General features: G+C 39.2%; 1 protein-coding gene across 4 annotated transcripts; it reads right to left on the bottom strand.

The window, feature by feature from the left end:
- Positions 1-406: 406 nt before the first annotated feature.
- Positions 407-25,311, bottom strand: FAM149A (family with sequence similarity 149 member A). 4 transcript variants are annotated; one of them, XM_074541415.1, is made up of 14 exons: positions 24,967-25,311; positions 12,629-12,739; positions 11,554-11,686; positions 9,911-10,053; positions 9,025-9,150; positions 8,693-8,869; positions 6,718-6,908; positions 5,159-5,313; positions 3,928-4,031; positions 3,498-3,716; positions 3,070-3,184; positions 2,279-2,407; positions 1,846-1,927; positions 407-993 (listed from the first exon to the last, which is right to left on the bottom strand). In XM_074541415.1, the coding sequence occupies exons 1-14, from the start codon at positions 25,224-25,226 to the stop codon at positions 920-922; spliced, it is 2,019 nt and encodes a 672-aa protein (XP_074397516.1). In that variant the 5' UTR covers positions 25,227-25,311; the 3' UTR covers positions 407-919. The 4 variants fall into 4 exon arrangements, with proteins under 4 accessions (XP_074397516.1, XP_074397518.1, XP_074397517.1 ...); XM_074541417.1 differs by lacking the exon at positions 24,967-25,311 and adding an exon at positions 14,621-14,775; XM_074541416.1 differs by lacking the exon at positions 12,629-12,739.
- Between the last annotated feature and the right edge of the window lie 358 nt (positions 25,312-25,669).

The raw sequence follows: 25,669 nt of genomic DNA, 5'->3' as shown, positions 1-25,669 counted from the left end.
ATGTAAGATGACCAGTGATTGTCAGGTGCCCAAAGACTGACCAAAAGGGAGAAATGTTAATATACTTCTGGTAGATAGTAACATCCCTCTTCCTCTCTCTCACCACCTGAGAGCAATCCATTGCTGCTCTAGTAATTAGCAAATCTCTCTTTTTAAGCCACAGAAGCTTATTGTTCTGCTCTTCTCTTCATTTGTACAAGAAATCACAAAAAGTGAGAATGGTCCTACAGATTTGTCAGCATGTGGTTCAATTGCTCAGCATCTATAAATGCTTGGCTCGGCAGGAAAAATATTACTTGTTGTAAACAAGTTTATCCAAGCAGTTCCCATGGTTACTGATGATCAGAACAGCAATAAATGAGATTCTGAAAGAATTAAAGGAAGAAAAAAAGGCTGGTACAGATAATACTTGTAAGAGATAAAATATTATAATAATAAGCAGACAGACTGAAAAATGGAGAAATGTTAAAACAACAGTTAAAGAGGAAGTACTGCAAACTTCTGTTTAAAAGTATAAATTTTATATATGACTAATATTTAGATAGACTAGAACATCTTGAAGGAAACAAAAAAGTGGGAACAGCACATTATATTCTAAAAGTATCTTATTTGATAGGTAGAAAAACAATTCACTAGGAAAGGCATAAAAAAGGAGGAATGCCTGAGAAGAAAGTGCAGCCACAGTCTCTTGATACTGCAGAGCAGACACCTCAACCATTTATTTCCTTTTGCTATAATTTTTAATCTAAGCTCTGGTCAAATAATTTTAAAGAAGGCAATGCAGACATCCTGAGGACTGCAAGGCTCAGCAGACACCAGCATATGCACACCTTCTTTGTTACACAAGATACTAAGTGGCAAATTTAGTGCTTCAGTCTTTCAATCAGTGCAGAGGGTTTCTGTTTCTTCCTAAAACAGGCTAAGAAGCAATCTGAAATCTCTTCTTTGAGTTTGGAGGATTTTTCTGAAAGGATCTGGAGTAATTCTGTGAACCTGGAAAATATAAAACATTGCTAATTGTTGTAGTTTCTGAAAGACACTCCAAGATTATATATTAATTATTTCCACTATATATTAATTACTTCCACCAATGTGCTCAGATCAATATTTGCTAATCTGCCCTTATTCTTACATCACCTGTTATATAATTTTGTCAATGATATAATTATTTAAACTCAAGGAACTTCCAAACAAGTAAAGATTACTTATAAGAACTCAAATACACCAGGAACCTAGATAGTCAGCTTTATTGTAAAAATAAAACAAAATGAGCGTTGCCCTCCTTTTTGGGGTTGTAAATTCAAGACAGAGATGCAAATCAATACTAATTTGTTTTTTATGAGAGCTTTATATTTTTATTTAAAATGTACATTTTCAAATCTACTTTTCCTACACAAAAGAAGTTTATTAATTTCAGACCTAAAATAAAATTTGTAATTAGCAGTTCACCAGCATGCAAGTGTGGTACTACTGCAGAAGCTGCAAAAATATCTTGCCAGTATACCACATACTCTTGCTATAGTTGTAGATATGGCAAAATGCTGGGAAAAAAAAAAAAAAAAAGATGAGATTATGAGACTGAATCTTTTTCCTCTTCCTTTTCCCTTTCATGTCATAACAAGAAAAAGAAGATTCAAAGGATTCCTACCCATAAGAGTTAGGACTACCTCAGAACAAATGAGAAGCAACTTCAGAACCAAACTCAAAAGATCCTGCCAAGAAAACCTGTTGCTCTTTTATGCTGAGATGGCTCTCCCTAGAGAGAGCCACTAGACTTTTTGACAGTATGATGGGTTAATAAGTTTTGTTGGCCTTTTACCTTTCAAGTCATTCTCCTTTGCCTACCTGTTATCAAAAATCCTTGACCAGTCCTTCTGTGGTTAGCAAAATCCACGGGAGTCAGTGACTTCTTCTGAGGTGTGTCTCTCTGTACAAAGGAAAGATATACTCTTAGCTAGTGAGATACACTTATCTATGGAAAGAGATCAATTATGGTTTTACAAGCTAGTCCAGCAGACTGGATCTTACCAAAGTGCAAAGCTCAACACAGCACTAAAACTGCACACTTCTAGCACACACACCCCCTCAAAACCTGAAAAAAAAATTCTTCATACAACTGTACCACATCCTCCCCAAGACTTTTAGCATCATCCTCTCTACAGATAGCAGGAATCCCGGTACATCAGAAGCCAGGAAACGAGGCCTTCTGTAAACCAACAGCAGGCATGAAAGAAAACCTCCTCCCTTTCTCCATGTCTCCCCTTACACTGTAACATACCCTGAATGTATGAGTTGTGTTGGGTCTTGGAAACTGATCAACAGTAACAGTTCTTTCTCTGAGTGGCTGTTGCTCTGCCCTGCCAGCCATTGCACTTGACACTCTGCTTTGAGTATATTGTTCTTGATGCTGAGAAAATTAAGAAGAGCATTAAGAGAATGCAGCAATTGAGTAAGTTAAAATATTTTTTTCTGTTGACATACAAAAGTTTACAAGAAGGTAAGAAAAATATGTTTTCAATAACCAAAAGCACGAATTTAAGTGTTGCCTGTTTTTTAAACACATGCAAGACTGTTTCTATGTTGGCATGTCGATATATCAACATGTAAATTTACTTTCATTCTCGTGATTTATTACTGCCTCAGCCTTCAAAATATAAGATCTGGCTTTTTTCAGTTATTAGCCTTTTCTACTTCAGTCAGCATAGTATCCTAATTCTTACAACCTAATATTAGTGAATAAAACAATGAAAAGAGCTATTTAAATCCAGATGCATAGAAGAGCAAGGTTACTATCCTGTCATCTTGTTGGTTTGTTCTTCTTAGCTTTTTTTTTTAACCAGACTTTTCTGTTGTCAGAGACTTTCCACTATGATCTGTCTGTGACCTAAGGTTTTGAACTGCCTCCTCTTGCATTGTAATTGCACCCCAATGTAACACACATTAGCACGTTAAAACTATGTATTAAATACAAACCAACACAAGCTGTAAACTTACTCACTTCAACAAATTACATAGGATAATTTATTTCTAAATAGCTTGAAGTTCTTTACTTTAATGAACACAACTTACAGGGCTCTGCTGCATTCGAGGTACCGAAACACGCTGTTCAACAGCCTCAGAGTTTATTGGTGGTAACTTGTTCCGGGTCGCAGGTGCACGAGCAGAAGATAAACTACTGCCAACCCTACAGAATTTTAAGGATTCCTGTTTTAGAAGCATTCACCTTACAGACTTCTTCATTGAAGTAATATGAAATTATTAAGTAGTAGATTTCTTTATAAAGCTCAGCTACAGAAAGTAACAGCACCTAATACAGCAATAAAGAAGTAGAACAAATGCCTTTCCTCAAAAACAATCATGGCTCTGTTTGCTTTCTTCCTCCCTCTGAATTCTACAATTAATAATAAATCATGGGTTAGTTCTCAAGTATTTTTCAAAATCCTTCAGTGGTGAAATTTCAGTAAAATTCTGAGAAAAGAATAAAATGAAAAACTTACTTTTTTTTTCCTTTACGGATTTCATCATTGTGCATATTAGGAACTTCTGAGCAGGGATGGTCAGAGGTGAGAGAAGGTAACCTTGGTACTTTCCTAGAAGATGCCAGCAGAGCCGGAGATGGTGAGAGAACACTGTTATCAGAAATTCTCCCCAACCTAGCATGTGCTGAATTTGGAGTGCTGGAAGTACTGGTATGCTGCTTGTCTTCTTGCTCATTCCTAGGGAAAGAAAAAGAAATAAAGAATTAGGATCAAGAAATACAAGGGTTTAACAGTGCATCATTTTTACCTGTGCAAATTACTATCATATCAGTGATCACAAGATCACACAAGATCACTGCCTTTTTTACCATTTTTTTTCTAATTGCAAAAATTTTTTATGTGTATAATGTTAATTATGTTGTATTTTCAAAATGTCAATGTCACCTACTGGTGTTTTTCTGCCACGGCAGCATGCCTCTGTTGGAGTGGTTTTGCTTGAATTGTCATCACACCACTCAGATCACTGCAGAAGTTGCTGGAGAAACGGTAAACCTATTAAAAGCAACAACTATGTGTTAACCTTTACTTTTTTAGAAGGAAGATCTCAAAAAGCACATAGTCAAGAGGTATTTTACTTGTTTTTTATTTCTAGTTCCTTTTAAGATGGTTCAGTATAATTCTCAGGAGTAGATGGGGCAACAATGCTTTTTTCTTTTGCTTATCTTCAACATATTTTTATAAACAAAATTTGTGTAATTTACTTACTGAATTGCAACTCCATTTACAATATAAATTTCAGTTGAAGCCAAAGATTGATTCTTCAAACTTTTCACGTTCTTTCACTTTTCCCTCAGCACAGGGGCATGATTTATCAAAGGATTTTACTTCTCCTGGCTGCTGGGACTGCTATAGAACAAAGCACACCCACAGGGAGAACCAAGACTGCTGTGCAATCTTTCCTGTGTTCCATATCTCACTCTTTAGCAAGCATGGAAAAAGAGCCGATGGAAGAAAATTAAGTCACTTGAACTCAGTAGTGAGAGACAAGAGAGAAAAAAAACCACAAACAAAAGCAGTGGCTGAAAAAGGAAACAAATGTGCAATACACTAATCAGGAGACAGAGGGAGGAGACAGCAAGCAGGACATTTTATCAATATAAGCATGAGCTTCTACAAAGACAGGTAAGGCCTAGTGCCAGCGTGCTAGTGGATGTACTGCAGAATCCCCTTTCACAAGAGGCAAAGAAAAAGAGAAGGAATGGGAGACTCTGAAACTCGCGGTGTTGAGAGAAAAGCTCTTCAGGTTGCAACTTCACATCCCAGTTTATCTTCTTAATTCTAGCATGAAGAAATTACTGGATCACAATAAAAGCATAATTAATTTTTAAGGACAGAAAAGAATTCAACAAGACTTTGCAAATCAATGGCAGCAATACCTTAGAGGTAAATTGTACCTTTCAGAACCACCAAAGAAAAACAATTGACAATAAACAAAAAATGAACATTGAATTAAACCTCATTTTAAATCAGATGACTTAAAGTACCCCTAACTGGTATAAAGAAGAAAAAAAAAAAACATAGGAAATAAAGAAAAAGAGCCTTTTCAAGTTTCACTCAAGACTGTCCAAGGTTTGACAAAAAAAAAGAACATCTGACAGAGAGGTTTGCTTTATTTTTACCTGTGATGAAACCAAATGAGCCCCAAAAGATACACTTTGTGCTTCAGAGCCTCTGGAAAGTGGAATGGTCCCAACATCTGCTGTAATATGAATGGCTGGCAAATGCAGCAGTTTTGCTGTAACAGTTTTCAGTTTTTCTATTTGTTGGTCACACTCTGCACAACAGCAAAAAAAGTAGAGGGAACAAGAAGTATTTTCTATGTTTACCAGCCATCATTTCTTGGGGTTCAAGCAATATGACACAGTAAATAAAGAGTTGCACATAGCTTTATATTTCCATGCTATTTTAAAATCTAACATATATTATGGGTTTTTGAAAGCATTTCCATTTGTCTTTGCTTTCTCTGACACTGACATACAAGCTGGCCTATACAGGTAGATTCAGAGGTGGTTGTTTAAGAAAACACAGATAAGACCTTTGAAATGCTGTCTAAAAATCCCCAGAGCTTTTCCTTTCTAAGTAATAAAAAAAAAAAAAAATATGTATCAAATAAAAAGTCTATTGATACCAGCCTCGTCTGACAGCAGCTATACACTGTTTCATTTTGGGTATATGTTACCATCTTATTTCTATTATAAACTCAAATTCTTTTCCTTCCTAGTTTAAATACTAGCTATATGACCTTTAAAAATATAAAAGGGCAAACCTATCATAATACTGCTAAATGATCCTCCCTAAACTATAATACAGAGAGCTAAACAATCCACCTGCGCTGTCAAAAGAACTTTTAAATTACAGAAAAACCTGAAATGTTGCATTCTGATGCTGCAAGCATTCAGAAAAATTTTGCCATTTCTTACTTTGTTGTATTCTTATATTTGAGGTCAGGTGTACCTTACATTAGAGGTAACTTCCAAAATCCACTCTCAGTTATTCTTCTGTTACTTCTGTCCTTTTAAAATACATTGAAAGAACTGAAATTCCCCTCAGCCTCCAGAGATAACACATGCACACTAAATAGATTTTCACTTCTACTTATTTTTCCTAGCTTTTCCTTTTCCTCACTACAGTCTGTTAGAATATGAAAACATAAAATAAAATTACATGTGTCACCTTTTCTTCCTCCTATAGTCAAGTCATGAATTCCTGCACATCAGCAAGACTGTCTATCTCACTTTAACATTCTGACCACCCAAGGGTTCTTTCTATTTCTAAAGCTTAAACAATGAGGACTAGGAGACTCTGATTCCTAGGTTCCAGATCACATTGTCAGTGATCCCCTGACTAATGACGACCAACAGCATCAATTTGCATCAGCAAGCCAGTGAGTAATATTTTTATTTTTTAAAACACACTCTCTTGCAATGAAGCTATTTCAGTATTTTTGTTTTTACATCTCTCTTACAAAACTCCCTGAAAATTAGGAAGAAAGTTTTATTTTAGGTGCATGTGTGTGCACACATTCTTGCGGCAAGGCATTTTATATGTTACAGTTCTACAGCACTGGTTATCTTAACTAAAGCTTGGAACATTTGCTTAATTTAAGCAGATAGGGAAGGATGACTTTTCTGAATTAGATTCAACAAATACCATATTTTCAAATGAAAATATCAAATACCTGGGATACTAGTTTCCCAATTTTTTTTAATCAGTTCCTCCAATATTCCAATGACATTGCTCCAGATATGATCAAACACTTCAGAAGCCACAGCATCTTTGATACAGGCATTGGGAGAAACAGGGGGAATGCCACGCTTACACCTCTTCTCAGAAAGACGCATTTTCTTTTGTTCCCAAATCTCATCCTCACTAATAAAGGAAACAAATTCAAAAGAATTCCCATGGGAACTGACTTCCTGCCCCCACCCCCTCCTTCAATAGAGAAACAGACATATGGAAGAAAAGGCAGTCAGCTGGAGATAACCAAAAAACTCAAACTCAAATTCACATAAGGGAAGAGAACCCATCAAATACATATACTGATTTCTTTTTCATTTGCTTGCCATTGAAAAATTTAAAAATCCCATTAAGGCATTACAACAGAAAGGTCTACAGGTCTAGGAAAAAGTTTTGTATGTGGCACATAGTCATTTGAGACTAAGTCCTATGCTTTTTACAATAAAATAGGCAACATCTGTTGTATTTGTCAAGAGGACTCTCACATGAAAATTTCTTTCTCAGCATGCCCTATATACCTGCACACATCTGCAATTTTCCACCACTGATCAAAGATGGAACAACTTTAAAGGATTTCTGCAGTATGACAAGAATAATAGAGCCCATAGCCTTGCACATACCTTCTTCCTATGCACTACATTAAGAACAGTTAGGCTTTTTAATTTTTTTTTCTGTTTCCTCTGTTTCTAGGGAAATATGTTTTAGCAACATCTCCTAACTTGGTCTTCTAGTTCACCCTCTCAGGAAGAATGTTTTATTTTTTTCTTTTTTAATGCCATTGTATTTGTTCCTAAGGAAAGGGGTTTTTTGTTTTTTTTTTTTGAGATGAAAAAGATGCTTCCAAATTCCTACTGGTTTCTACTACCTCCTTTTCTCTTCTCTGTCACTTCTTCACTTCTTCCTCAAGCCACACTGCGTAATTCTTAACTTGTGAGATGTGGCTGATTAGTCCAACTCACAAAATGACCAAGCTACTCTCCTGTCATGCTTTATAACACCTAATGTTTTAGTTATGGAGAACAAGGTATTTCACAACTGAAGGAAACAAAAAGCATATGAAAGAGACAAAAGAGAGAAACATACCTTCAGACAAGTCTCCCTCCCAAATTAAGTTTATTTACTTATTAAAACAGAGAAAATTACGGAGAGCATTCTTAAACCTAAATGCTTCCTAAAAAGGCAGCAATCCCAGCCTTCTCTTTCAAAACGAGCACTGAAATGGTCTCTGTTTGAAAAGTTCCTCAGGTTCTCAAGCATGTCTTTGTTCTGAGTGTGCATAAGGCCTTAGCACAAAAAGCTTTGTGCCCAGTGAGTGCTACCAAAGCTTTCCCCTTTTAGAGGCCTTTTAGAAAACAGCACATGATGATCTTTCATCCACCCAGTAGCCTAACTGCTGGAACATTCAACTGGCTCACAGGAAACCTAGGCTGCACTGTGAGGAAGATGACTGAATGACTCGTCACTCTCAAGAGTGCTCTAAGTGCGGGCTGTAACCTGCAGCTCTCCTCACAAAGCTGCTGTACTCTGCACAGAAAGAATTTAAGACTCATTAGGGCAGACAGTGACAGCACAAACAGTGTAATGACACTAAACACCCTGACAATCAAGGCACTCACTTGGGGAGAAGGGATGCCTTCATCCTCAAAATTAAAATAATCTTAAAATTAAATATTCATTTTACTGAATCTCCATGCATCAAATACCTCAAAACAACTAGTTAAGACGCTCCTCTGAAATGGGAGATGTGAGCTTTAAACCACTTATCTTAATCTTAATCTTCCACATGCCCAGTGAGTCTCCTGACCACTGCGTTACCGAACACAGGGGCGGAAGAGAAGCACAGTTTAGTAACCCTGACTCAGTTCATTGATATTTTTTCATTACATTCTTTAAAAATACATATATCTGTTATTTACAGTTCCTTGTTGTCAAAGGCAAGATATTCCTCTATTTTTCCATCCTCATCATAAATTTCTTCTTCCAGGAAGGAATACATGGCTGAGTCTGGTGCAGAAATCCTATTGGAACTTGAATGAAGTGATGTGTGTATTGGAGATACTGTTGGGATCAGTTTAGAGCCTGAGATGCAGAGCCTGAAAAAATATCAAGAAAATGAGAATGAAACATTCAAAGAAAGGAGAAAGTGCATATTTAATTATACTGACATGTTTCAGTAATACAAAAGTAATATTTGTACATGTTTCTGAAGAGGGAAGACCAAAACGAAAACTTTAAAAAATTAACATACTCTTTTGTATGACCACTACATTCAAGCAGGCCAGGCACGCACTTAGTATCTACATGGGCATCATTTCTGCTCTGAAAATGCTGAAAGCCTTCATCCTTTGGCACTAGGAGCTGCTTTCCTAGAACCCTGAATAAAAAGGAGAGAACAAGCAGTCATAGATGGAAACCTTAGCCAAATGCAAATATCCAGAATATAAGCACCTGCAAACAGTAGGCAATGCAAAAGCACAACTTACATCTGCTTTGAGGGGCCAGAGCCTTGTGTGTTACCTTAATATTGCCTATTATTTAAGTCATTAAAGTTAAGCTGATTTACACAATATGAGATTCTAGTTTACAAATTTTAAGAGCAAATAGTAAAACTTGTTAGATTGTTCTAAAGCCAGACAAAGTAAACACACTTCCTCCCTTATGAAAAAACTATGTAAGATACGTTTTAAAATGGATGCAGAAGACAATTAACATCTGTGACTTGACTTATCCAACTCCAGTATCCACCTAATGTGAGTAAAAGTGCTAATCAAAAGTGTTTACATGGAAAGTTAAGGCTACAGTTAAAGTTCAGAAAATGTGTGAACTCCAACGTGCATAATGTAGAGAGGAAGAGCGAAAAGGTTAAAACTAACTCTAACAAATTTACACTAAATTATATAATAAAATAATTTCTGAACAACTTTGCCTGCAATCATTTTAATAATCAAAATGAAGGGCATCAGTTGCTAAAGCACCACTGCCCAGATTGACTGACAGCTATGGCACAGCTCAGTCCCAGGGACAGAGATCTGAATGCACAAGTGTTGCTGATGCCCAAACTATAAGAGGTTATCCCAAAAACTCAAATTACAATGATAACTGATTTAAACTACCACTAGCAAGAATTTCCTTACCTTATATGAGGAAATTGTTCAACCCAATCTGCACATTCTGCCTGCAGGTTCTCTGTTTTTGAGGTCACTTTTCCTTCAAACAGCAATTCATCAATCTCCCAAAACAACTGTTGCACTCTCTGTGTGTTGGCTTTATCAAATTCCTATATATTATTAAGTTAACAGTTGTTAGCAAATATGCATGAATACTACAATTTCTGTGATATTTAAAGAACAGAACAACATGAATCAACTTCACTGAACGTGTCAAAATGCATGTTCAGACTATGTATTTTTGACACAATTTATATACCACAATGCAGAAAAAAACCCCAAAAAACACTCAAAAAATCCCACACAGCTGGCCTGAACAAGATGATTTAGCAAAAAGGAACTACAAGACTGTATTTCTTTGACATTAACATATAACGTACAGCTGCCTAGAATTAGCCCTATTAAAAAAAAAGAAAAAAAGAAACAACCATTTTAAGTTGTTTAGACTCACAGCTTATTCTCTGTGCCAATGTGAAGCACACACACTGCATCTCTAGCACCCAGGGCACCCTGCTCTTTCAAGAAGTGCTCTTCTTCTTTCTTCCTAAGTACAACAGCTAAGAGGGCAAAGAGGGAGCACCTTATGCCTGGGTGACCTAGTCTAGGGCTTAGGAAACAGCTGTCAGTGTGAGAAATGCCCTTCCATACTTCTTCACTAAACCTACAACTCAGTGCTACTAGATAGTAGGTAAACACAAAGGCAAATGAAAATAGTAGAGAAATGCCTGATTTTATCCAGTGATGGGGAGACAAGCACTTGGCTGAGGGTTCCTCAGCTAGGCACTGTTTGTAATGACATTTGCCATGTACTTTAGACACTTTGATACACTAAAAAACTGATAAAACTCAAGGACCAAATTATGCTTGTTCCCTTCCAGCTGAATGCCTCCAAGCACTTTAGGCCACAGAAGGGATCACACGGAATGAGAAAATAACTCTCACACAGGTAACTGTAATATCCAGAGTCAGGCTTTCTCCTGAAGGGCTGGCAGCAACAGGTCAGGTCAATACGCTAAAGGTTAGGGCATTATGCAAAAAGAATGGCAGAACTACCACTACCAGCCACAGAAGGTTTTCTGAAATGAAAGTGGCAGCAACTGCAATGCTGCAACTTCCAGCCTGCACCAGGTATGCCTCAGAGGTAAGCCTTTGTAACAGTAGGACCTCTCTGCATCATCTACAAAAAATAACTGAGTTCATGAAAGAGCTAAATGTTTACCAAGACTGGGAAATTTATATGCATGTTAATGAATGTAATTCATAACTGAGAACATTGAGAAAAGTTGAATTTAGACATTGCTTGCACTATACAGTGTTTGAAAAGACATGTTTTATAATTGGCTTGCAGTCAAAAACCTAAGCCTACCTTCTTCAGTAAAACAGCTTTGTTTTTCCCAAACTTCATCATTTATCATTTTATTCTATTTTCCTTTGTTACACATCAGCTGCACCAATACCAACATGCAAATAAAACTATTTTTTAAATATTCAATTAATACACTTATTCATTAGGCTATTATGGATGAGATGCTGCATGTCCAACATCAGTGAAAAACTAGTATTTCTACAATATTTAGAGAAAGAGTAATATAAAAGTTTCTGTGACATACATCGTCCCTCCAGGAGTAAATCGAACTTCTTTCAGTAGACAAACTAGTAGTATAGCTGTTTATTCCAGACCAAGAATAATTCAGCTCCGTGGGTGTTGTGCAATCACTAGGTGAAAGGGATGAAAGTGTCTCACTGAAAAGAAGACAAATTAAAATGAAGAACACATGTATTTTCTGTATAAACATCTTTTAAATAAAGCAACAAATCAAGTAAATGGTGCAAGCAGATAGTTTAAAGTAGAGTGAATACATGCTCCCATTAGTACTATTTACTACCTCAAAGGCAATTCCTTCTACACTATTAAGTTTTTGCATGCATTTAGACCATTGCAACTGTATGACACTCAAATATGCATATGAATGTGCGTATGTATTTGAATATAATTATATGCAGGTACCTATGTTTCGAGCACAAACAATTATTTTGGTTTCTCCACGTCAGATAGTTATCACATGAAAAACAGATGGAAGATAACATAAGGTTTCTTTAACTCTTTCACATTAGAAGCTTCCACAAGAAAACTTTTGCAAAACTAAGCACAAGATCTCTACAGATGTTTCAAATAGCACTGAGTTACATGTCCCTATGCAGCACTTTTTATGTTGCTAAATCTGGCGCACTTTAAAATTTGAGCCACGGCAACCCAAGCCCCCAAAGTTGTAGCTGGTCCCTTCCAGCTACCACCCACCCCAGGATGCAGGGAAAGCAGTGGTAATTGGATGTGCAGGCAAATCCTAACCAGTGTCATCTGGAATAAAATTTCTTGAAAGTTAACTAACCTGCGACACGGGCAAGCATGATTTCAATTTAATCATGAAGTCTGATTTCCCTTCCAGACCTAATCAGTGCCCTCTACTATGGTCTTAAAATAATTAAATCCGTATCACAAACCAGGAATAAAGTTCAAACCCTTTAAACAGCAGGTTAGGTCAATTTGTATCCTGGATTATATCGTGCAATAGTTATTATCCATGAGAATTACTGGAAGAATGATTAGTGAAAATTAACTCCAATCTGGAAATATCTAAGTCAAAAGTAAGTTAATTAAGCATTATTTCAGAAGTACATGAATACCAGGTATAATTGTCAATGGCTTCTTCAACATTTCTTGCAAAAACTGATGGAAGAGACACTCCACTTTTTCCAGAGAGACACCGATTTGGGGAACCTCTGGACAGTCCCTTCCTATAAACACAGAAACATAACATCCCATAATTTTAAATAAAGTTAATTCACATCTCCACTGGAAAGGTAGGGGTGAGGAGGGCAGGGGAAAGGAGAAGAGGAGGAAGACAACTACTCTGTTGAATTTTTCCATTTTTCAGTCCTATCCATCAAGACAAACATTTGCCTGAAGCAACCAAATAGCTTTTATTTGCCTTACTTACAAAAGTGTGTTTAAAAAAATGTACTTTTGAGACTTGCTTTACTCCATTGCCATCCTCCTTGGATTTTGCACTTCAAACTTCGCAAGAAGCACACACAAATGAATCAGCACCTCACTACTGCAACAACAGAGCAAAGGCACAAACCGGTAATTGCCCATAGAACAGTTTAACGAAGGAATGTTTTTTCTTTGTTTGGGAGGGCAGGGCTTTTTGTTGGGGGGGGGGTTGTTTGTTTTTTTAGATGGAAATTGTTTATAATTACACAACTGTTCATAATTACATATTACATTCGATGCATGAAGTTGGGTCATTAATATGTTAAACCCAGCTCTTCAGAACATACACAGATGTGTGAAAGTGCTCCTTAGAAGCACTTAGAACAACTGATTGCTTCACCTATTTTCATGCCATAAAACCCTCACAGCAGCATGACGGCATCGAAGTACATTTGTGAATGAGTAACTATAGGAAAACAGCTCACAGTTCCAAGAATTTTCTTCATTTCTTTTAGACAAGAACTGTAGATTTATCTTTCCATTACACATATTACAAAGACACATATGTCAAAATCTAACTCTCTACTCAAATGGACCACATCACACATCCTACTGCTATGTCTTGGTTAAGAAAACAACAAAACCTACCATCAGCTTGAACTTGCATCAGGGAAGACCTTAAATTTAAAATCCTTCGAGGCTGGTTAAACAGCAGTGGAAAGCATTTCCATATGTTTGCACTTCATATCCTATCTCTTCCCTAGGCATCTGCTTTTGGCCAGTAAGCACCAGGAGGCTCAATGAATATTCATAAAGTCCGGTCCCATGACTTGAGTCTCATTTTGTCCTAACACCAAAATCTATCTCCCAGGAAGTAACAGCGAGCCCACAATCTCTCTTCTACATGGAATGCTGTTTCCTTCTGTTCCCGTACATCCCTCTCTGTCTAACATTTGCCATGTTATTTATTGCTCAGGGAGCTTTATAAGGTCTTTCAATTTTTTTCACAGCTGACCCTTGTTCTTAGTATTTTTTCACAACTTAATACCACCACCAAGGTTTAACGCTTCACTGCTCTTTACCTGCTCAAACTGCCCTGGTCGGATTCCCATGAAACATCACTGGAGGAGGAAACCACTTACTGTTACCTTCTGCTTACTAATACCCAAGCTAAACCTCCCCTGGCACAATTTCAGGCTGTGTCCTGTTCTCTTGATGTGAGCTGGAGCAAAGTAGTGTTTCTGCCACATTTTTCCACTGCATGTTATTGTACTACGTCTCCTGACTCCTTGGACCACACGCCATTAGACGTGCCGGTAGATCACTGCAATAAAATAAAACTATAGGAAAAACCCCTCCCAGCACATCTATAGCATCACTTCCCCTGCGCTGGCAGGCGAACACCAGAAGCTGGAGCAGCTCCCGGCTACTCACCGAAAGCTCCGCAACGACGGGCATTACACGGGGACAACAACACCGCGGCAGCGCTCCCGCCGCCCCGGCAGGAGAACAGGCGGGCCCGCCCCGCCACGGGCCGCAGCCCCCGGCCCCGCCGGCACACTCACCCGGGGACGAGCAGCCCCCGGCCTTGCCTCCACACTCACCCCGGGAGGAGCAGCCCCCGGCCCCGCCGCCACACTCACCCCGGGAGGAGCCGCCCCCGGCCCCGCCGCCACACTCACCCCAGGACGAGCAGCCCCCCGCCGCAGCCGCCCCGCGGGCCGGCGCCCCGCTCCCTGCGCATGGGGGCGCGGCGGACGCCCCCCGCACCGCCCCGGCGGCGGCAGCGCCGCACCGCCCGCTGCCAGCGCCCACCCGCGGCTCGCCACGCCACGCCCCGCCGCAAGGCCTCGCACCCCTCCGGGCCTCCCCACGAAAAGGTAAAGCCTCAGCCTGGGCGGGAGCGGTGCCATCTCCCCATCTCTCGCCTCGCAACACGCAGCCAAAGAACGCCGAGCTTGGTCTTTCTGACCAGAGGAGGTTTCCCTCGCCTTCGTAGATGAACAGTGGTTATGCTGTGCTGGCCAACTACATAAAGATTTTCCCTTGTTAATTGAGTTCCTGTCTGAACTACCTCTGTGCACGTCACCGATCTTCTTTAGCATGGGTCAGAGAAGAGCATAGACTGTCAGCTGCAGATTTACACTAGCTCCAGTGATCCACTAGCTTCATTCATCTCTAGCTCCAGGACATAAAAACTCTGGCGTCTACGTATTTTGCAGAAAGCATCTCTTAAAGGAGGAAACAGATATGCTTATAAGCAAAAAGAAAATACAAGAAAGAGAAAATAAAAATAAAGGCACCATTAAAAATGCTGAAAATTAAGATTGAAAAAGGAAGACATATGAAGCCTCACCTTACAGGAAATCAAACAGCAGCATTTAAATGATATTTAAAGTTTCATAACCAAACAAAATATTGCTAAGAAAGGCATACAGAAAATGTCTAGCATTTTTTCTCTGATGATATTTTTTTTTAACCTGTTCAGTAAGGAAAGTTCCATATTCTTCAAAGACCCATTCTTCCGTGTCAGTAAATCATTACGAAACTGCACACATAATTACAACTTTCCTTGTCCTTAGCAATCATTCTTCTATAGGAGCAGGTTTGTCCAACGCTTCGGACACACGCACACACACAAAAACAAGAGTACTTTGTTAAGAAAATCTTACCCAAGCAGATGAAATCTAGAATAGAAAATTATGTCCTGGTTAAGAAAATGCAATTTAAACCTTCCACCTTCTCCTATATTTCCACAGTGGAGAGCAAGAGTTAAATTTTGTGCAACCGTTTGGGAAGGCTTTTTTGTCATTGCAGCAACAAGATTCAGCCAGTGGTCATCCCCACACCTTACCACGACAAAACCCCACAATATCATTTGCATTTCTCTAAACCAAGCCCCTTCTTCCTTTCCAACCAACACAATGATAATTATATGGATAAATAATTGTGTAGGAGTATATTATTAGTATTAACACTACTTCCATCACTCTAATTTGTAACTGGAGAGAACTAATAAAGGACATGCCAAAAGACATTCAACCAAAGGAGCTTAGAAAAGTCAATTAATAGAGAAAAATGCTAACTTTATTGTCTGTCACACATGCTATGAGATCTCTTTCACAGATGATTCAAAGTCTGTTTTGTAGCCACAGCCCCAATAGCAAATATTATGCATTGCTCCCTTGCCAACAAGGTATAATATCCTAATTTCTAATTAAGCTGCTGCCTTGTTGTCTGAAATAATTAATTTTCTTAGATTTCACATCTTTACACATTCTTTACTATTCTGGAAGTATGATTTGTTACAAATGTAAACATACTAACCACATCATGTTCTCATAACAAGACATCTTTATCTTTTAACCTACCATTTACAGCTGGGGCACTTAAACCTGGAGAAAAAGAGGGTTCAGGGGGACCTGAACGCTCTACAACTCTATCACTCTCTACCTGAAAGGAGTTTGTAACCAGCTAGGGGTTACTCTCTCCTCCCAAGTAGCAAGTGGCAGGATAAGCAGAAGTAGCCTCAAGTTGTGCTAAAGGAGGTTTAGATTGGATATTAGAAAAATATTCTTCACTGACAGGGTGGTCAAGCCTTGCAGTAGGCTGCTCAGGAAAGTGGTGGAATCACCAACTCTGGAAGTGTGTGTGACACCTGGGGACACAGTTTAACAGAGAACACATCATTGCTGGGTTAATGCTTGGACTTAATGATTTAGGGGTCTTTTCCAACCTTAATGAGTCTCTTTATTAATCTCACTCATATTCTCACTTTCTGCTTGTTTGTCTATCCCATTCTTGGTTTGTAAAACCAAGACATAACTATTTGTATGCCAGATTTCTATAAAACTTTGATGTGGAGTATGTAAAAAAAGAAATTAAACTATAAGCTCTCTCTAGCATAAATGTGGAAATATATCTGCAGGAAAAACAGATTTTGAAATCACACCAATCTTTCTTAAACTGGTCTGGGACAATTACCACGGAAGTCTATTTCTTATTCTTCTTTGAAGTGATACAGCAAACAGAAGCGTAACACCACAAATCCGGCCTGCTCAAATATTCCTCTTTAAAGGCTCACTCAACACAGTACCCACCTGTCAGGGGCATTTTCTTGGAAGTGAATAGACACTCCTGGTCAGTATCATGTTCACTGAGCAGAACGTACAAACTGTTGCAAACAACACTGAAAAACTGTCACTGCACAAAATGATCCTTCCACACATTCACCAGCTAATGCTACTCCATCTTCAGAGTAAGCAAGAAACAGACATGACATGGCTACTTTCCACATTGATAATGTACAACATTCCAGTCATGCATTGCAGTATTGTAGTTGAATATTTATACCACAGAAAATACAAAATTCATAAGAAATACACACATCCTTTTTCTTCTAGGTCAGGCAGTCATCTGTCCAACTTGGTTGCAGTCAGCCATGGTAAGCTCGCCCTCTATTGCTTGACAAAACACATCTTTTTCAAGATTGAGAGGATCTTTAGGAAAAGCACTTTCACTCTCTTGTAACAACTTCAGTGACCACAAACTTGCAGGTATAACAGACAGGATTGAATGTCATTGGCAGAGCCCAGAGGAGGTAGTACCATCTGAAGACTGCTGTAACAACTGTGCCAGGGCTTACACTTGGTTAATACAGTAGCACCAAGTTCCTCCTTCAGCGGTCTGGACCTTTTATGAGACATATCCAGTGACTTTTACAGCTCATAAAAGCAGTCAGCATTTGGCTCAGCATTTAATCACTTACTGCAGCAATACAAAGAAAATCCAGGCAGATGACAACAATGCCTGTCCCTGCTTACAATCCCTGTGCCTCAGCTTTCTCAAAATCAGGCTCATTGTGGCATATCTTGAAAAAGCATCCTGGGAATAGTTTAGCTGACGTAACTCCAGTAGGTGCATGTAAATTAAACAGCATTATGAGAGATTTAATAGAACATTCATCTAGCCTTCTGCAGTAAATTATTTTATAAGGCAGCTATATTATGTTTGGCTTGTTTGTTTAGAAATGGCATGGCTTATTAAGGAGAATGAAAAAGAAAACCTACCTTGAAAGGTAATACAGTAAATGCTGATCATCTTAACTTCTAGCAACACATCTTTATCATTACTCTTACTGAACATGCCAGAGGCTTGACAGCTAGCAAAAGAACATTCCAAAAATTATAGTACGTCTCCATTTGAGAGTGTCACTTGGAGATAATTTTCATTTTGTTCTCATCTTTATTAATAAGCACTGCCAGAAGTGTTTCAATGCTTTCAAGTCATCTGGTTGCTGGTCAATGAATGAAGCACTGTTTATATGTGAAGCATGAAAATATATATCTGAACTGACTATATCTGAAGCATGAAAATACAAATCTTTATCAGAGTCTTTCCACTGATAGTGTTTAATCACACCACCTGATTGGCCCTTTCCTCCTACAAAAATGTCACTTACTGTCTTTGAAGCTGTGTATGGGTTACTGATGTGTTGATGATCAAACTACCTTGGGAGCATTTGTACAGTTGCACTCTCGGTGAGTTTTTCCTTTGTCTACCTTTTTGATCTGACAAAATTACCATAATTTGCCACAATGTGAACTTTCTTCATATGTTGCTAAAATTCTATTTGTAAATAAACATAAAAGCCTCACTTGGTTCAAAAAGTAGGTAGCATTGGAACAAAAGCATGGAAGTTTCTCTGTGCTTGCCTACATCACCATCTACAGTTTGTCAGTCCTCTGTGGCTGCCTCCTGCACAGAGTGCTCACTAGGTGCACTCAAAATCACCTCTTTTACCCAAGACCTGCTTCCCCTTAGAGTCAAGTATTTCATCTGTGAGTGAAGAAAAATAATAAAAAATTAATGTAATTATTTTCTTGAATCACTGACAACACTGAAAGCAGGCCATCATTTTTAATACAATTTCAATCTGTGTGCACACAACACAGAATCTCAGGCATCTATTTGTAGTACATACACTTAAGTGCAATGCCTCCTATTAGACATTTTCATATTGAATCCTGAAACAGATTTAAAGCTTTTCCAGCCATGATCTCTGTTGAGTTCTGCTCCTATCTTTATAAAACAAAGTAAGATAAACTGCTCCAATTTTTAAGACAGGCTTATGTCGCAGATATCTTTTCACTAAAAATCCTTTCTTAGGATTTTTTCTTTTCTGAGGAGCTGAAACCTCAGAAACAAAATGTAAACAATTGTTATCTGCTGCTGTGGAATGCAACAGGTGGATCCATGATTGGTGTCCTGTAGATGTTTAGATTTGGTGACCAGTCATGGCAGAGCTGGCTCCTGCTCTCTGTCCGAGCCAGCTGCCTTTGTTTTCATTCTTTTCTATTCTATTCTTAGCTAGCCTTCTGAGAAAATCTTTCCTTCTATTCTTTTTAGTTAGTTATAATGTAATATATATATCATAAAATAATAAATCAAGCCTTCTAAACATACAGTCAACATTCTCATCTCTTCCCTCATCCAAGACCCCCTGTGAACACTGTCACAGGCTTATTTGTATATAGTAATTTTATTCTTCTGCAAATTTTAAAGGCTTTGTAATTTTGAAATGCATTCAAGATGGCATGAGCTTGCAAGGTATTATATATATAATTTTAAATCTAGCTGTAATTCTGATTCACTGTGAAAATGCTACTGCAAGTATAATTCTTGGTTATAGGAAATATAAGCAATTTCTGAGTGCAAGATACTGTAGAAGTAAATCTGACTTTTTAATATAAATTATGAATCAACATTGAGAAAAATACTATCATCTTAATTAACTGCAATAATAAAGAATGCTAATTAGTGTCTTAGAGAAGGTGTTTTATTTCTTTGGATCTGATAGGAGGCATTTACTGCTGCAGGATCAAGTGACTGAACAGACAGGGACAGAGTAGTGCCCTAACAAAACACTTGGAAGTGATCCACAAGACTTTCCCTGTGTATTCTTTTTATGTAAATTTGGAAATCCAGTAAATGTTTTTTTTTTTTTTTATCAGACTTCTTTGGGCAGCATAACATCATAGAGATTGGAACACATTTTCCCTTCTCTTCATTGATCTCTGAAGAATATTGCACATATAATGAGTCACTGAGAACAGTTGCAGAATTTTATCCTCTCAGAATTTAAAAAAAACAAAAACCCAAAAATAATCTGAAATGTGACAGTTCTATAGCACAGAGTGAAACAATGCAATTGTGGGGACACCTTAGTCTGCATAGCTCAGGCATACTAACCACAAACACCCCTGGCTTGAGATGTCAAGATGTGCAATCATATTGCTAAACCATTATGTAGCCAAACAGATTTGAGGACCTGAAAATTTTCCTCTATTCTTGCTATAGTGTGACTTCCATGGTAGTGTACTAGAAGAAAGGCACTACTGAAAAACAAAATAACGATCCTTTATTCATCCCACAACCACAACTCCTCTCCTACAAAACAGAGAGAGAGAGACAGAGACGGAGCAATAAAATGCAAATAAAACCCAAGCAATTGCACAGTATCACTGCTCACCACCTGTGTGGAATATCCCTCTGGCCAGTTCAGGTCAGCTGTCCTGGCCATGCTCCCTCACAGCTCCTTGTGCACTTCCTCACTGGCAGAGCCTGGGACACTGAAAAGTCCTTGACTTGGGCTGAGCACTGCTTGGCAACAACCAAACATCAGTGTGTGATCAGCATCATTCTCACACTGAATCCAAAACACCGCATCTACTCAGGAGACAGAAGTCATTAGAGTAAGGATGTAAAAACTATCACATGCCAACTTGTGAACATCACAAACAAATGTTTTCAAGTGAAGGAGTCCAAACAGCACAGAAATCCCCACACTGTTATCCATATAGTGTTCATACATGCAGAAGTACACATTCACACCACATCCAAACTTTTCCAACAAAACTGTAGCAACAGTGAGAAAAGACTGACTGATTCAGTCAGTCATGTATTTTATGAGACAAGAAATCTCTAATTCCTTTAGCATTTGACAAAACTGAGAGGAATTATCTCACCACTGAAAAGACCACAAATTTCCACCAAACTACTGCATTATCCAAGAACCTTCTTCCTTACCAAAATATTGATGAAAAAAAAAAGCCCATTATGAGCCCAAACCTTAACTAAAAGCATGACTCCCATGAACAATGCATGTTGAATTCCACATTAATACAATTTTAAAAAAATAGTCCCCTAACTCACAAAATTTTAGAGGAGTTCACAACAGTTAAGAGTAACAATGAAGACTGAAGGTAACAATGAGGACTGAAGGTTCTTCCTCTTCTTTTCATGGTTGACTTAATAATCCAGTTTATTGAGCACTGGATCAGAAATAAAATGCCTGATTGTAAACATATCATCTTAGCTTCCAACAAACAACACAAGTGCTTTGCATCTAAGAACAATTAAAAGACTTAAAGCTAAAATGAGATTCATTGGGTTTTAGGGCTCGGTGGTTGCCTTTTGTTTTCTTTTCCACATTTATTCTCGAGTTGATTAGCTTGTACTGCATCTAGCTCTTGGACCCCCAGCATAAGAAGGATGTCAGCCCCTGGGAGCAAAATCCCAGAGGAAGGCCATGAAGATGATCAGAGATCCAGAACCCCTTTCCTATGAGGACAGGCTGAGAGTGCAGGGATTGTTCAGCCTGGAGAAGAAAAGGGGAGACCTCAGAGAAGGATTCCACTACCTAAAGGGGGCCTGCAGGACACCTGGAGAGGGACTTCTTGTACAAAGAGAGGTAGTGGTAGGACAAGGGAGAAAGGCTTTAAACTGAAAGAGGGCAGGTTTGGAATAGATGCTGGGAAGAAATTCTTTACTCTGAGGGTGGTGAGGCACTGGAGCAGGTTGCCCAGACAAGCTGTGGATGGCCCATCCCTGAAAGTGTTTAAGACCAGATTGGACAGGGCTTTGAGCAATCTAGTCTAGTAGAAGGTGCCCCATGGCATTGGGATTGGAACTAGATCATCTTTAAGGTCCCTTGCAACCCAAACCATTGTTGGAAGTCCATTAACATTTTCCAAAAACTGAGGTTTATATACAATATTACTAAACGTTAGTAATTATTTTTAGCTGCATCCATCTAGAGAGTGCAGATGAATGTGTAGCACCATGAGAAATTAAAATTTACTTCTGAGTTCTTGTGCACTTAATTGCAATGAAAAAAACAGACCATAGCAAACCACCACATTACTGTATTTACTCCTTTAGATCAGTACAATAAGGGAAGTGACAGCTTGGTAACACTCCAATGCCCCATCTAGGTTAGTATGCATTACAGTGTGAAAGAGATCTAGTGCTTTTAGTGGGTAAAACAGGAGACAGGGAATCAGAGTTCCCACCCTCTTCTGCAGCTCATCAGGTTGCTTATATCCACATTTTCAAAGTTATTAGTAATTAGTAATTTTGAAACCCAAAGCTTCAGCCTCAAGAAATAAAAATTGACAAAAGATAATGACATTGGTACATCACAGAAAAAGCTACACTTTTCATACGTAGTTCACAAACATTTTTTTCGATATGTCAGAACCATTCTGAAAATAGGGAGCAGCAAAATTAGTTTCTACAAAATATTACCCACCCTAAACAACATAACTTAAGCTTTGCCCAGTTTATCTTTAAATTAGGTAGGGGTTGTTATCTCACCTCACCTATTGCAACATGTTAGGATAGCAATAATAATGTTTCTTTAAAAAGGAATCTGTGTATCTTGCTACATTAACATATTGTTGCAAGTGTAGCATAAGGCATCTTCATATTATCTCAAGAAATATCATGGTCTTTTTTAGCAGAATATATTTTCTTTCAAATAAGACTAAAAAACTGTGAATTTCTTTCTCCATTATGAAGAAAAAGATTTATTCATTATAACTCCTCCAATTTGAAGAACAGGAAATTGCTATGTAAATAAATAGCAAATGTTAAATCTCACAATGTACTGCCATAGTTTAGCCCTATACACTACTAGAACAAATAGTTTGTAGTTGTGGAAATCAGAAAATTTAGTATATCTGAGAAAGACAGAAAGAAATCAGTGCTGGATTTTCACAATTTTGCACTATCCATGTACTGTCATTGCTATCAGCTTACATGTACTTAAGATATAAAATGGATCCTTTCCTTCATTAACCAATTATTCATCATAGATTGCTATCAATGAAAATACACTGGCCATTGGGGTCTTCTAAATGATTTTAAACAGCAATAAAACTTGGAATGAAGGAATTTTACTTATGTAAGCAAAAGCTTCCTGTGTATAACTATCAATAATGCATTATCATATTCTGTAACTCACAAATTCTCAACTCTAAGCAAGGAATGCTAAGGTTTTCAATATTTAATTAAGATGCTTCTTCTAAAAGCTTAAGTGAAACCATCTAATTAAAAAAATGCTAATGTGGAGGTATAGACTTTCCTTGTCAGTGATGTATTTTTTTTCCTTCTTCTACCTCTTTCTGGTTTGGTTTTGTTTTTTGAAGACAGACAATACCTTATCAGTATAACCTTGACTGCTATTAATAAAATATTTGAAATGCCACCATGCATACAAAAGCTTAAGTTAGGGGATAATAAGGTGATATCAATTAGAAGTGGTTCAATAGCAAGTCAAAATGAGTATTTTACTGGACACAATCAGTTTTAAAATAATAGGGTTTATTCTTCATCCCAATACAATCAGTTTGTTTTAAGAGTGGATTCCATTCTTTAAATTTTTCTAATGATAAAAGTCATAGACATTTTACTCGGCTTTATTTTTGGTACTGAAAAAAATAAGTAGCTAGGGGGAAATTACATGGACATAACACTGATTAGTTCTGGCACTGTTTACGTAAAGCACCAAACACCTTAGAAACAGAGCTCTATTACTACACATAAAACCAGATTAACCTCCCTATTCATAAAAGGCTACTATTTTACAAATACAGTAAAAGTTTTAAGCCTGAAAGAGCTTACAATATGTTCTGAAACAAAATAAAAAGCTCTAGATTGGAGTAGGGGGAAATAAAAGAAGCACATCAGGGAGGATTTGTGCTCCTACTTTAAATATTATCCTACATGGAAACCGAACTTAAAGCAGAACGTCCAAAATCCATCTGAAGATTTAAGTGTACTAAAAGAGATTCCAGTCCTTTAGAGTTAAAAACTTAAATACACATTCATTCCCATCAACACCTAACAAAACATTACCGTTCTTTCTGATTGTCAGTTGTAAAGGTTAGCACAGTTTAATACTACAAAAGCAGCATTTATAGATGTCCATGAAATATATGCAGAACCTTCCTTTTTTATTTTTTTATAATAGTATGAAAAATTCCACCTATACAGTAATGCAACTGTTGCTCACTTTTATAAATTCCTGTGGTTTGAATACACTAAGAAACCACTTCAGTATACCTTTGCTGTAGTAAAATAGCACCAAATGGAAGCACATATTTAACAGGCTTCTGTTATACGCAGCAAACCTTAAATATTTCAAGGTGAGACTTGAAAATTAAACACAGAAGCATTCAAACCAAGTTTCACACCTGTTACTGTCACTTCAGAACCTCACTAGGCAGTGACTGAAATATCTGCTTTGATGCGCAGTAGCAGCCTCGGGACAGAACTTGATACAACTCGCACACCTGCGTGCGGGACCTTTACGATACCTACTCAAGCTCACCATCCCCTGCGCGCCCTCTGCACCTCGGCTTCTCTCCCTGCGCATCCCCAGGAGGGGCCGGGACAATTTTCCGTGCAGGGCCGGGCTCTCACTCCGGTCCCTTCCACGCGAGCGTTTTGCAGCTCTTCGTTCCTCTCGGCGCCGCACACACACACCGGTGCGAGCCACCGCTCCTGCCCGCGAAGATGCGCTTCCCTGCCTCTGACATACTGCCGGGGGAGGGAAAACCCTGCCCACGAAGATGTTCGGTACCTCTCAGGACGCCCAGAGGCAGAAAAAGCCAGGTGGAAGGAAGCCCCAGTACTGAGGGGCGCACACCTCCCCCGTACCCAGGTTCGCGGGGCGCTCACTCACACGGGAAGCTGTGGGCTGCCGGCCGCCTCGTCGCCCTCGGCCACCGCCTCCTCCCCGATGTCGGGCAGGGTGACGAACAACCCCTTGGCCGCCGCCCGCCCCCCGGGCTCCTTGCCCGCCTCGCTGGGGGCCGGGCGCGGGGCGCAGCCGCCCCTGCCCTCGGCGCGGCCCCCGCCGGACGGGGGTTGCGGGCTGGGGGCCGGCGGGGAGCGGCGCAGCCTGGAGAGAAGGGCGCCCGCCCTCAGGGCCGCCACCTTCATGGCAGGCTGGGACGGGAGCCCCTTCCCGGCGCCGCAAGCCCTGTCGAGGGCCGGCGGCCTCCGGCGGGAGTTGCCCGCTGCCTGCGGCCCGGCAGGCGTTGCTAAGCGAAACAAACCCCGCCGGGCACGCACCGCCCTGGGCGGGGAGCACCGCGCCGGCGGAAGGCCCGGGAGCAGCCCCGACCGGCCTGCGCTCCTGCGGGGCGCCGGGCCGCGGCAAAGCGTCACAATTCCCCTCCAGTTAGAATTCCGTCTAATGTTACAGGGCAAAAACGAAGCCCACCTGCCAGGGCAGCAGGGCCCTCTTCACACACCTGTGCGTAAGGAGGGATTAACCAGAAGTGGGGAGCGAGAGCGACCCAAGCCAGTACATCTTTATCACCGTGCCAGGCAGATGCAGAAAGGAGCTGTGGGGAAGCAACAGCTCGCGGGCTTTTAAAGGC

The sequence above is a fragment of the Zonotrichia albicollis genome, chromosome 5 (assembly GCF_047830755.1).
Source record: "Zonotrichia albicollis isolate bZonAlb1 chromosome 5, bZonAlb1.hap1, whole genome shotgun sequence".
Taxonomy (NCBI): domain Eukaryota; kingdom Metazoa; phylum Chordata; class Aves; order Passeriformes; family Passerellidae; genus Zonotrichia; species Zonotrichia albicollis.
The sequence above is the reverse complement of the archived record's forward strand: the minus strand, read 5'-3'. Positions and strand labels throughout refer to the sequence as shown.

Coding starts and splice junctions, on each gene's coding strand:
- FAM149A (XM_074541415.1), bottom strand. CDS start 25,226: ATGAAGGTGGCGGCCCTGAGGGCGGGCGCCCTTCTCTCCAGGCTGCGC. Junction 11,687..12,628: donor GCCATTGACAATTATACCTG/GTATTCATGTAC, acceptor TCTTCTTTTCAG/TGAGACACTTTCATCCCTTT. Junction 9,151..9,910: donor GAACAATTTCCTCATATAAG/GTAAGGAAATTC, acceptor CTTTTTATTCAG/GGTTCTAGGAAAGCAGCTCC.